The sequence below is a fragment of the Halyomorpha halys genome, unplaced genomic scaffold (genome assembly GCF_000696795.3).
Source record: "Halyomorpha halys isolate HHAL.00 unplaced genomic scaffold, Hhal_1.1 Scaffold41.1, whole genome shotgun sequence".
Classification (NCBI taxonomy): domain Eukaryota; kingdom Metazoa; phylum Arthropoda; class Insecta; order Hemiptera; family Pentatomidae; genus Halyomorpha; species Halyomorpha halys.
The window spans coordinates 852153-866454 of record NW_027115338.1 but is presented as its reverse complement, the minus strand read 5'-3'; the positions used below and the strand labels follow the sequence as shown (position 1 = coordinate 866454).

At 29.8% G+C, this 14302-nt stretch overlaps 1 protein-coding gene across 11 annotated transcripts in view; it reads left to right on the top strand.

The window, feature by feature from the left end:
* The window catches only part of LOC106688163 (calcitonin gene-related peptide type 1 receptor), a 564568-nt gene that overhangs the window by 478462 nt on the left and 71804 nt on the right, over positions 1–14302 (top strand). For all 11 annotated transcript variants that reach the window (XM_067052399.1, XM_067052394.1, XM_067052393.1 and 8 more), the window contains 2 exons: positions 2025–2131; positions 10159–10250. In XM_067052399.1, coding sequence (XP_066908500.1) covers positions 2025–2131; positions 10159–10250 — 199 coding nt within the window. The remainder of the gene's footprint in view (positions 1–2024; positions 2132–10158; positions 10251–14302) is intronic.

Sequence of the window (14302 nt, the reverse complement as noted above, 5' to 3'; positions counted from 1 at the left end):
ATATTTGTTAAGCAGTATTTTTTAATAGCAATTGCATTATACCCCCTAAGGTCGTCCATGACAAATTTGTGACTTTAAGCAAGAAGTTCTAGTCTGCTACCGATAGATCTTGAGATTTATTCCTCAACACTTATCCTGTCTCGATTCTTCTTATCTCACTCCTTTGCTATATATTAAGTTAAAACATGCCTTGCTCAGAACTTCTGTGAATCCTAATCTGTCTACAGAACAGAGGGTACACAAATACGCTCGAGAGTTTAAAAAACAGCACTAAGGGGTTAATCCATACTAAGCGATAAAATTAATCCGCGTGATTGTTTTCTATATTATGAATTATTTCATAATTAATATGAATTCTCATAGCATATTGGAGCACACTTAAAACGATCAGTTTGTCTAACAAATTCAACTACAAGTTTAATAAAAATTAAATTATCTATTTAACCCAAGTTACAAATTTTTGCATTAAAAATAAATGTAATTTTCTTCTTTGTAAAAGATAATTATATACCGTAAACCATTAAGATTGGCAGTAGAAAGGTGTTCCCCATTCATCACTCGTTCCTCCACTCTTTCACTCTTCTTTCCGTTGGTCTTTTCCTATCATTCAAAAGAATATTACAAGTAGGTTGTGCTTTTGGTATGCTATAATTCAAAAATGGTGGAGTGTTCGTTTAGTTAAGACCATAGTTAAAAGATCCATTTTTTTGTCGCCATCTAGCTCTTTATCCCATTTTTTTTTTTTTTTGGTGGGGGGTTTCTTCATAATTATAAATGTATACATCTCACATTTAATACAATACTAATATACGTAGCTCCAAAATCAATTTTTGGAAAAGATATGTGTTCAAACGTTTTAACTTTAAATTTTAAATATTATATCGACTATAGACAACATATTAGAATTTGTGTTTACTTCCTTTTGAGTTTAATTTTCAGGTATATTATTCATTTTGTTAGTTTTTCACGAAACAAAATCAATCATCTGGAATTCAAAATCATTTAATGGAAAATTCTAGCCCAACCTAATCAGAATAAAATCAAAGCACTGTCGAATTTCGTTAATATTAGAATTTCACAAAAAGTACAAACTAAAAAAAATTAATCAAACTTAACTCTTTAAAAAATTGAAATTCAGTTTAAACCAAAGAAATTGAATCTGATTTAAATTAAACAAAAATTCTTCTTAAAATTAAAAGAAAAAAAAATTGATTCAGTGTCATTACTGATATAAAATAAAAAAATGTCTTTTTATCACCGTGGATAACTAATGGAGTCCTCACTGCGTTTAGATTGTTGTTCTCATAGAGGACGGAGTTGGGCAATAGCTAGCTAATACCTAGTTAACTAAGAACAAACTAATAGCTAAATAGTTGTTAGAATTAGTTCCCCTAAAAAACTGGAAGTAAATTAATTATTTATTGAGAACAGCTACCGCTAAATCTTACAACTAAATTAGTTATTAGTTATCCATTTATTCCTATTGGTGTTTACCCTAACATATTAGGGTCTATCCATAAGATTTCGGTGAAGCTGACAATGAAAAAAAAAAAATTGGATTTTATCATCGCATGACTGCATATCGATTTATTTTAATATTTCTGATTTCTAACACATTGGGGTCCCTATATATGTTTTCGGGGGTGCTGAAAATGAAAGTAAAATCGATTTTATTAACGCGCGGCTGCTAATCGATTTATTTAACTGTTGGTATTTCTAACATATTGGGGCCCCTATGTCTGGAAACGGAGGTTCTGAAAATATAAATAAAAATATCTGTTCATAATACTTATTTTGTGATGAAGTATGCAGTACCTGTTATGTCCATACAATAATATTTAAAAAAAAAATTTCATTACATTTAAAAATTAAAATAATGTTTCTCTGAGACCAAATCAATACTAAACAATTACGAATTTATACTAACCGTTATTTTTCCTGTGCAGATATTTTCAGACACTTATGTAGCATCTTTTTAAAATATTTTATATTAATAATTCATTAAATTTTATTTTTATTTTCAGTCCTGGCTCATAAAATATGCACTGAAAATGGAACCTGGTTCAAGCATCCTGACAGTGGTATGGTCTGGTCCAACTACACAACCTGCGTTAACATAGAAGATCTCACAGTAAGTAACTTTTCCTTTAATAAATTACATTACTGAAAAAAAAATATTCCTGTTAATTTTAGGTAATTTCCAACAACAATTATGAAATAAGGTGAGTGAATGAAAAATGTTTCAAAGTTCATATAAACTAGAATACATTTTCATATAATATTCATTTGATAAAATATATATTACAGATAAACCTGACAAATATATTCCAGTAGTCATATAGAAATATAAAGATACTTAAAAACTGAATAAGGTAAAACGAGCCGTCTTTAACCGAGTGATGAAGGCCCTTAAATTTGTTTCAACACTTCCCCATATATACAAATAAACGCTCGTTAAAGTTATTAATTGTTTTATATTTGAAAAGTATCAAACATTTAAAAAAATACAAATAAATAATGCCATAACTTCTAAAAAACTAAAAAAAGAAACACTTTGGTTGTGAAAAGTAATAGATAAAAAAACTTGTAACAGGCTGATTAATCGGTTAAAAAAAATCGCTAAAAGTGGTTACTGCTCGGTCTGATAGTGAAGCTATTGGTTTGGATTAGGGAGTTCCATGGGTTAGGGGACCCTATCACTGGTTGATTGGTGAAAATGGCATTGGCTACGAATCACATATTTGAAAATACCAGATAACAGATACTTAGGACATTTAAATGATGTTAGATAAGTGATAACTGGTCGTATTTTAAGTATATACATTAATCTTAATAAACAAAACCAAACATATTTATATCTAAATTTCTCATATTGCCCGTTTGATAAAAAAATAAAAACCTGCCAACCCCTTTGCTACTTCACTGCTTCACTTTAGAATTAAGTAAAACAGGTTTCCCCGTTTTAAACTTCTGTTTACATTATGTCCTGTTTTAATCCCCGAGGACTCCTTCCTTCAAAAAGTTCTACAGGTTTTAACTCAATTTTAAGACTTCTTCTTTTTTTTTTCTATCTCGCATTAAAACGGTCAAAGTTGAACAAGTTACCAGGAGCTTTACTGTTTCCAAACTTTCTTTCAAGGAAATGAGAAAAAAAAAAGTTCTTAATTATTAACTTGAATTGTTCTCCCAAAAAAATAATACTTTTTTCTTAAGTATCACCGTTTAGGGATTTAATATGATAATTAATTAAACGTGGTACTTAGTATTGTGTCATTAAAGTTATATAATAATAAAAATGACTTTCTACAAAAAAACAATATTTTAAACAAATATTAGACAAATTTCAAGAAACAAAATTATAGAATATATAATCAAAACAATATTACATAGTTGCAAATAAATATAGAGATGAAAATTTAAAATTTAGGAAGAGGAATAACTATTACTAAAACTGGAAAAACTTTAAAATTCATATTGATAGAACTTACAGCAATCAGATATTCCCTAAAATTCGTTTTACGAATCTGCTGAAATATCCCCCTCCTGTCTAGTTTCTATACAGGCGCGAGGCATTTCATAGATTCGTAAAACGAAGTTAAGGAATGTCTGATTGCTATAAGAGCCAAACAAGAAAGCACTCAGTTATTTCGCCCCAGTTTTTAATGAAAAGTGTGTATAATTTCTAGTCAAAATTGATGAATCTGCCATGGCAACTTTTTCAAATGTTAAAAAAAATTAATTTTTCATTTAGAGATCCAAATCTTTGAAACAACCTGCAAAACTAAAAAAACAAACAGATCATAATTTAAAGTAGAGGAAATTTTCTAAAATATGAGCCCTAGTAGAGCCGTTTACATTGAATATTTCCCGAAATCAAGTTTTGAAAAAGTAACATTCCATTAAATAAATACATAATACATTCCATTGAAAAATCAGTAATTAGTTAATATATTGTGGAAAAATCAGTCTAACCAGAGTTGGACTGATATGTTAAAAATACCAAAACTTAAAATAAATTGATACGCTATAAGGCGATCCTGAAATCGATTTTATATTCATTTTCAGCACCTCCGAAAACATGTATAGAGATGCCAATAAGTTAAAAATCCGAAATGTTAAAATAAATCGATACGCATGCACGTGATCATAAAATTTATTTTATTTTTATTTTGAGCACCTCCAAAAACAAATTAAGGGACCCCTAAATGTTAGAAAGCCGAAAAGTATCAAAATAAATCTATACACAAGCGCATTATCGGTACACGGGTTCTTTTTTCATTCTTAGTACCTCTGAAATTAATCGATTGACATCATAAAACATATGGCCATATGTCAGAAATAAGAAAAGTCCCTACTCGGATTGCTTTATTATAACATTATTTTTTAGTTGAAACTAAAGATAGAACTAACTAAATATCAGTTTTAGCTATAACTTAACGCTTCATAACTAAATGTTAGTTGCTGGTTTCCGATCATAGCTAATTTAGCTCCAAGAACTTGCTATGTGCAAACAGATAACAACTATTCGGTTAGTTTTAGTTTCCAATGTAGCTACAGCTAATTTAGCTTTAGTTTTTAGTTGTTAGTTATTACTAACTATTGCCCAACTCTGAGTGAAATGAGAAATGACAATAATAGTTCAATGTTCTATAACGTAGTTCTGATATTTATCTATGTAGTATTCATGATTCATGATATTTGCAAAAATGAATTCACAAAATGTTGATTTCTTGTTCGGTCAAACTTATTGATTTATGAACAACAATATCTCAGGAACCATTGGACGTACAGATGTCTGCTAGTAATCAAATTAAATATGTACTATAAAGTAAGATCATAACGTTTATTTTCGTAAGCCTATTAGTTTTTATGATATTTATATATGAAGATGAATTTTACAAATGAAATTTTGTCCAAACAACAAGAAATAAATTTATTCTAGTAAATCTCATGAAACCTACTACTCCTGCGAAGATAAACGTCAAAAGCTACTTTATAGCACACTAAACTAGCTTTAATTTGAATTTAATTAGACAGATATATGTCTCACGGTTCCTCAGATATAGATTTCACCACAATAAATTTACTAACTACTAATTTTTCCGAACATTTTTTATGAAATGTTACTTCTAAAAAAACTGTATCACGTGAATTATACAACATAAACAGATCTGTTAGGTTTCAAATTTAGTAAATTTGCTTTACTTCAAATGTTTATTAGGTTTTTTAGTGTGAAAGAGGTTTTAACGATATGGAGCTCCAAATGAAAAAAAAAATTTTTTTCAAGGTTTTAAAACAGCCACAATTTTTTATTCCCTTTAACTATACTTGGCAGGCCATAAATTTTGATTAGTAATTATGCATAGTTTTCATTAAAGTAATAAAAAATTGGGGTGAACTAATTGACATTTTTCTCTTACAGGGCCGGAATCATAAATCTAGTCCACCTCATGACAATGTCTCGAGGGTTTACCCACGCTGATGTCTTTTTCAATTTTAATTCTCATTATAATCGACATAGACAAAAATGAAATAGATGTTCGATTCCGTGCTACTAACAATCCATACCGTAGCCTTCTGGATATTTAAGAACTAGGATATGGATCGATTTAAACTGAAAATCACTCGCAATGAAATATTCACACTCAATTTAGATTAGATTTTATTCCCTGAGAATGATGGGAGGAATATCATATTCCAACCAAAACCAAAAAAATACTTATCGGTACTTTCATTCATACAATGAAGATATATGGTTAATGAATTTTGAATATTCGTTTTTGTTCTTGAATACAATCAAGTTGTTGAAGGAGTAATATCAAATTAAATTTTAAAATAAGCGTCCATAAAAATACTAATAAAACATAAGAACCATTCTTAAGAATGAATTATACATTTCTCTTTAAATTGCATGTTCCTTAATTATTTATTTTAACTCATTTTAATAATTATTAAACATATTATGCTATAACATGTTTTTATAGTTTTCTCAAACATTTTTAGATTCATTCTCAAATGTCAAAAAAACTTACCCGTTGCAGAATCATTTAGATTTTTAAAAAATAAATAAAAAAATCTTTTATGAAAAAGAATACATATCGGGTATTTATTTCCTAATGTGTTTATTTATTTATAATTTATAATTTTTGTGTGACATTTTTCAATTGAAATAATTGCTAGCGTATTAAGGAATTCATTCGAAAAATGAATTCCCCTCTTTACTTTTGCGAGGATAAAACGTTCCGTGCGTAGTACCCTTGATGTTCCAAGCACTGAAAACTGAAAAAAGTGATTATCATTGAGTGATTAGTTGCTTTCCAATAGTTAAATAGCAAATGTACAATAATATCAGTAAATAAAAAGCTTGAAAAGAAGATGACACTGATGTAAAATAAAACTGGTTTATCTTTAGCCATAATTGACTTTGTTTATTGAGTCAATGAGGAAGGTTGTATGTTTAATAATGTTCTACAAGTTCTAATAGTTATATGCTAAGATGTTATAAATATAAATATTTTGATAAAATTGGGTTTCATAAGCAAGAACTGAGCATGAAATGATCAGCAGTTGCCTTTAAGCTATCAATTATTAATTCTTTGTATAAACCAATTTGTTTTAAAATTCAGTTTTAATTGAATATGGTGTTTAAATATTAGTGATAATAGTAGTGTTTAATACTTCTTATTGCTGTCATTTATTGTATTAAATTATAAATCACTAATAAAGCAGAAGAACAAGTCTTTATTGTTTTTAAACTTGAAATACGGACAAAAACAATGAACAACCGCTGTTGCTCAATATTTCATTAAAGTTTCAAACTCCCGATTCTTGAACACCTAAAGCATTAATAAAGATCTACCCAAAATACTTTTTGAGTTGAAAAGAAGAAAAAACTAATGCTGTTAAAATATTGAATTAGAATTCTAATCGATACTTCAAACGGTATTGGGATAGGGACATGGTGCTTTAGGAATTCAAGGATACCGAGATAAAGTGGGATTGGGAAAACAAATTGAACCAGGGTCTCAAGAGAAGTGGAAATGGGACACCATATCCAATTCCACATTGATTCTCTTCCATTACCATTATTTGTGCATTTTATCATTTATCAGGTAAAATATATAGGTATGTATCATTTTTACTATAATCGTAATATTTTATCGTAATACATCCCCTATTACATTTTACTTCCTGAGCTACCTAAAATATATTTTTCCCCTATAGCATTTGATTGCGTGAGAAATTGAATAAGCTCAGAAGAATGTAAAATTTTATGAATCTATGTCCTCAGAACCTTTTTGGAAAGACTTATAAAATATATTTCCCACGATTTAACGCTCAATAAATGGGGGGGGGGAACATTTGTTATCTATAGGATAACGTATATTCAATAGAAAATTTAACTAATAATTATTGAGTAAACTTTACGTAAAACAATATTAACAAAAAAGTCAAACAGATTTTTTACCCAAATCTTAGTCAGTTTCCTAGCAACACATGATTGTCTTATGTTCTGTATCTCATTATTTTGTTACGATAAAGATATAAATCTTTCTCGATCTGAACCAAATTTTTCATTTCAGCGAACCAACCAATTCTACGACGTTCTAATGTCGGTAATTCATTAGCATTTAAGATTTCGAAGAAAGCTCTTTACAAAATAGGATTACCTCCAATGTTAGCATTTTCCATTGTTCCTTTTAGTGGTAAATGGACTGAACCATTCTTGCGCCTTGTGGGTGCTTCAATAGCTTCTCCACAATTAAATAAAGTTTAAATGCTTGCAAAGTACTTAGTTAATTTAATTGATTGGAAATTGTTCAATTCACTTAGCAAGTTTAATCACTCTCATTTCCTTAGTGCACTCCTTAACAAGCTAAATCAACAAAAGCTGTAGTATAACACATGCAGCATAATTTGATTGTTTGATTGAATGCAGTAAAATAACTCTTAGAATAATATGTTATTATCTTAATTAAAGTGAAAAAGATATTTTGTTTTTAAATCATGCATGATTTTAAAAATAATTTCCTTTCCTAATATCATCTTATAGTCTCAACATTTCAACAAACTGAGGAAATTCCTCATCAATGTCAGTGATGTTATATAATTATTAATCCACACTAAGAATGTGAAATACAAATACAAAGTAATGCAAATTATTACAAAAATTCAGATAATTTAAAAAACTACCTCTTGCGAGAATTCCTATAAAATGTGTTCCTTTATTGATTGGAAATACACGTAATATTATGCTCATTCCTACAAAAAATGTAAACTTATCTATTATTAAGTAACAGTTTACTTAATAAGTAATAAAGTTGCCCCAGTGGAAAACATCTCTTCAGTTCTACTTTTAAGATTCTGCTATCCTTTGGGTATTGATTAACTCTAAATTGTACCCACTGGGACCTCACAGCTAGACCGTACATAAATGTTTTAAGTCGGCAACAAATTTTTCGTGGGAACCCGCTGGTCTAAAATATTTGAGAAATGAAAATTTTAAAAACAATTGAGCTGCTTCCTCTATTTTCACATAATTACAAACAGAGATTATAGTAAATGCCTATTTACCCTAATAAATAGGGCTAATTTCATTCAATAATTAATGGCTAAGTTTTAACGTAAAAGACCTTACGGTTGGATGTGAAATGTTAATTTATTTAAGAAAATCTTAACTCAGTTTTACCCAGAAATATTAAAGTAAACTTTGAGCAATTCTGGATTAATGCAAAAAAATAATACTCTGTTTAATACCCTTTTCTTTGAGTAGTATTCATGTTTACCAGTGTTTTGAGGGTTTGATGAAGAAGTATTCCATGGCAACCATAGATCTGTTCAAACTAACATTAGAATAAGGTTGGCCCATGCCTAGTTCGTGCGCTGTCTTTTTTTTTTTTTTTTTTTCCGTACCCTTCTGAAAAGATTTTAATTGGTATTTAGTACATACATATAAGAGGTATGCTATATGTATAGCTGGGTATGGAGGATATCTTAGACTGCCTTTTGGCATTATAAGGTTAGGTTGGCATAGTAAACTTGGTTGGCTTGCGCCAGTGGATTATTTGGGAGGGGCCGTTCCGGTGCGCTATGTCAAAAACGTTTTTTGGCATTAAATCACAGGTCCAACCTACATTCCGTGGGAATGTACTTGGGTATTGATTTTAGATATTTGGTTGATTTGATTCGTTAAATTGGCGATAGTCAATCGGTGGTTATTTGGGTTAAATTGACCAGTTGTCTGCCCTTGGACCACATACCGGAGTACAGCCTGTATTGCAATTCCACTGCAGAACCACATTAGAGGACTGGAATATCATCAGGTAAAGCTAAGATTATTAATCATTATTCCATAACCCGTTTTTGATACAGCACAGTGTAATGTGACATCAGCAAGTGCTACTTAGTTTATGACGCGCCTACAGTATTACTGAACCTAGATTATTCCTTTGTAAATTGTTAATAGAAATTTCTAAATTATTTTATATCAGTAATACCTTATTACCTAACTTTTCAGAGGTTTACTTGCGAAAGTGATATCTCACAAAACAAAAAAAAAAAAGACAGCAAAACTACTTTATTCAACATGATCTTCGTTCCAGACTCCAATAGTTGAGGTAGAACGACGTCCATGGAATCCGTTATCTTCGACTTATGACAGTATAAGCGTGATTTACCGTGAAAAATCCACCAGGTCTAAAAACTTTGTTCCCCATGCGATAGATTAATTTATTTCATCACCAAACGATGAGTCTTGTTCCAAATAATAAAACTATTTTGGAAAAATAAAAAGGAAAGAAAATTAACAATACCAAATGATATCAAGTGATTTTTTCGATTGAAACTTTTTTCTAATAAGTCAATAAATTAATCCTAACAAGGACGTTCCTAATAAATTAATTATTAAGAAAGAATTAAGCTTAATCTATAATATGTATTACAAAACTGTGCACAACATCTTATCTTATTACATTTTATTATTTTGATTTTCTAATGAATAATTTTAACGAAACTATAAGTACACATTTCATCTGTGAATGATTAATTTTATCGCGCAGTTATCAAAATTAAATTAATAAATCTTTTATTACTATTTTATTTTTAGTAAATGTATTTATTTAAGTAATATTATGTAACATTATCATTTATTATTTGCAGTTGAGGCAGACAGTCAATAATATTTACCAAACAGGATACTCGATATCGTTAGTAGCTCTCTTATTGTCTCTCTTCATATTATCATATTTCAAGTAAGTATCTTTATATTATTATCATTTTATGTCAATTTAGAAATAATATTATTTTCTTGATGATGATTTTTAAGTATAATTATTCCACTACTATTCTATCTAAGACAGATACATTTCTACTAAATGTACATTATATATTACGTGATATACTATAAATAAAGAATAAACCTCTTTTTTTTAAACGATATTTAAATATATATTGTATATATTTCGGTTTCTAAACTAGAATAAGAGAGAATCTTAAATACTTCAAAGCAGTACCCATTTAAACCGAGGAAGTTCAAATATTGACGCTGAGCCTGATTAGAAATTCCTCCCTTTTTCTGACCCCGACCACTATTATTCTCGCACGTGGGTAAATAAAGAAAGTCAAGTTTGAAAAATGAAAAATCTAAATCCATTTTATGTAAAAAATATCGAGTAATGGAAATTTTAACTTTTTATTGATATTAGACATTAATTATATTCAAATTGTGATAGAATACATGAATATTCTAATTTCAGAGCTTTTTCAAGAATGTTATATTTCATTTGGAACGATCAAATTTAAAAAGAAAAAATTGTCAATTAAACTTCAATATTTAAATTTTTGTTCTAAGATGGAAGGTTCACGGTGTTAACAACAAAGTTGTTGGAAATAAGTTAAAATCATTATCCTATTCCAAATTTTAGAACACTCGGCTATCGTGGGGGATTTAATTACAAAATTTCAGCAAAGCGGGCCCTTCCTGCTCAATATACAACTGAAATGCAATTTGGCGCCTGCTTCTTTCCACATGGAATGGACGCACACTAATAAACCGTACTATACCTCCGGGTAAAACCTAGGGTTCAGCATTTATATATATCTGTATATTTATATTTTGTATTTGCTAATAACTATTTTTACACAGGACGGTACGAAAAAATAAAATTTAAAAAACTCCAAATTTTAAAAGTTTCAATTTTCAGTGGTTAAGATAATCTATGTCGTCACGACTTAGACAATGACATTTATAGCAAAGACTTTTTATATTCTACTCCCAAACTTGAAAATAAGTAGAGTGAAGGAGCTTAATTGGTATAGCCTTACTGAAAACACCAACGTGTCGGTAATGACATGATTTTAGTTGCATTGGTGATTATATAAATAAAAGGGGCAACATTTTTTAAATCCTTGCCAAACAAAGCTAAAATGAGTCATGAAAGTCTTGTTATCAGCTTTCAAAATATAGGTCTCAAATTTAAATAAGTTTAAAAATCTAATTACAGTAAAGTGAAGTCGTTAATGACTAATAAAAAACCAACCTTACTTGCAATGATTAACTTTCGGTGCCATCAACTGTCTACAGAGAATCTTAGATTTATAATCTCATTCGTCAGTTGACAATTCGCACCAAGGATTTTTTTCTGAAAATATCCATAAATAAACCAGTTACATATCATAATTGTAAAGTGGAATCGCACTTTTCGAGGAAAGCCAAAAATATGAAAGCTCTTCACTACTATGAAAAACAAAATTGTAATTAATTGAAATTGATGTTATGATATGAAAAACAAAATAGGAATTAATTGAAATTGATGTTATGATATGAACAACGAGATGGGATAAAATTGAAATTTATTTAATGATACGAAAAATGAAATGAGATATAAAGGTTATTAATGTTATTATATGAAAAATAAAATGGAATTTATTGTACAATAATTGATGATATTGTAATTACAATGGGATTTATTGTACAATAATTGATGATATTGTACTTACAATGGAATTTTAACTTGGGGAAGTTAAAAGTAATGATATTATAAAGATTAAAAATTTTAAATGAACCATAAAATAACAACAATAATATTAATGAACCTCTTTGGTCTTTGCAAATAATAATGACTAAAACTAATAAATGAAGCTTTCAGAAGTATTACATCGTATCCTTTGGACATGGTAATAATTTTAATCTTCGAATTACACACTTATAGAATACTTCAAAAAATTTTTGTTGTATGTAATTTTTTCGGTGAGACCTGATATGAAGGTCAGGAGGAATCATAATAATATCAATTTTTTTTATCTTTAAACGTTTATGATTGTTATTTGGAAAAGTTTGTAATATTTATTTGTAGCTACACTTTTTTTTGGATAAAATAATAAAAATGTTTACTCAATTCTGGAAATTTGAAAAAAAAAAAAAATCTTTTGAATAGTACAATTTGTCACTGAGTATTGACCACGAAGGCCACAGTACCAGCAGTACAACCATTACCCCGTAAATCTTCGTTGTGTGTTGTCACCCTTTCATACCTCTATCATGGCCATCTGTCTTCATTCGTTAGCTCCAGATGTACAGTCCATTTCCATTGCGGCTTTATCATTCTCCTCCCTTCATTCTTGTTTAATTCATCTTAGCTATCGTCGGATGAGCCTTACCGTGATTATAGGCTATGTTACAATAATATTTTTTGGAAGTAAACGTTTACTTAATTTTAATTAATTACTTAATAATTAACGTTAATAAACAATATTCTAAATATTAATAGATTCATTAGAAAAATCATTTCGTTTCCTTTTTTTTTAAATCACTTGTTAATTGGCTTCAATCTACAACCAAAAATAGGTAATTTTTTTTCTTTTACTATCTATTGCTGAAATGTGGGGTGCAGCGGTAGAGGTGCAGTGTACCGACTTTTATTTTTCTTATATTTTTGTGAGAATATTGAATATTGGTGGATATTTTAGTGTGATGCATCTCAGCGCTTGGTTGAAGACTTTACTGATGGGGCTCCATCACACATGTATCGTACTTGGTTCAGTCCTCCAGGTCTACAGTATCTATTCGGGTGCTTCCTGTATGCCAGCCAATCAGGTCTCAATACGTGTCTGCTCCATTTTGCTTCGGGGGTTCACCAATATCGGATGGTCGTGCTCTTCCTTCCCTTAAGTGCGTGAGACTAAGCACCCACAGAAGAAATCCCAAAAGATAAGTTTTTTTTTTCCATCCGATAGAGGAAGTCCGACACGGCAAGGGTGTGATATTTCTCGACAACCCAGCTCCTTCCATAGGTGAAATCCATCGCAGAAGAGACATCGAGAATCATTGTTTTTTCAAATGTGGTCCAGCTTCCCAAGAATCCTTCCATGTACCGTTAGTATCTTGTAAACCCAATAGTCTAGGAAGAACTACCTCGCCCTTAATCTTGGCTGAGCGGTGTGGAAAAACGTACTCATATTAGCGCCCTTCTAGATAGCCACTGACCATCCATTTCATTCTTTTATGGAGTCATGTCGCAAAATTTTCTTCCAAAGTTTCGGGGTCCCACCTCAATATCCTAAGTCCCACCGGTAGTGTTTTTAGCCTCTGCCTCTTCACATCATATTTAATAGCATTCTCTTCAAATGAATGAGGAAATTCAAAGAGAATGTTAAATATTTCTAATAGTTTTTATTCAATATATGGGACACTGTTCTAGAAAATCGCAGTATATGCTATCTAGTCCTCGCATCCTCCTAACCCACTGCATGGCGAAATTGGTCGGTACCTGATGGGTATAGCGATGTAATGGTTGGGGGAGTATTCTGAAATGTAAATAAAAAAAAAATATTTTTCGCACATCCACAACCGTAATATTTTAGGATTTTATAATCTGAGGGAGCTTCTAATAGTACAAGAGCCCAAGAGGAAAAAAGAGGCAGTTATCTCACCCCAATTTTTTATTACTTTAATGAAAACTATGTATAATTAATAGTCAAAATTGACGAGTCTGCCAAGTATAAGTAGGGGGAATAAAAAATGGCGGCTGTTTCAAAGCGATAAAAAAAAACAAATTTTTCATTTGGAGCTCTATATCTTAAAAAGTAGGAAAAACAAAAGAAAGCCTAAGAGTACGTCATATAAAGAGGAGTAAATTTGCTAAAATAGAGTTATTTACGTTAAATAGTTTTCGAGACATAGCTTTTTAAAATTGTATGGGACGTACTAAAAGATCAGTAGTTAGTGAATTTATTTTGAAAAATTCATATCTCAAAAACCATTTGACGTACAGATGTCTATTAGTACTCAAACTAAAGCTAGTTT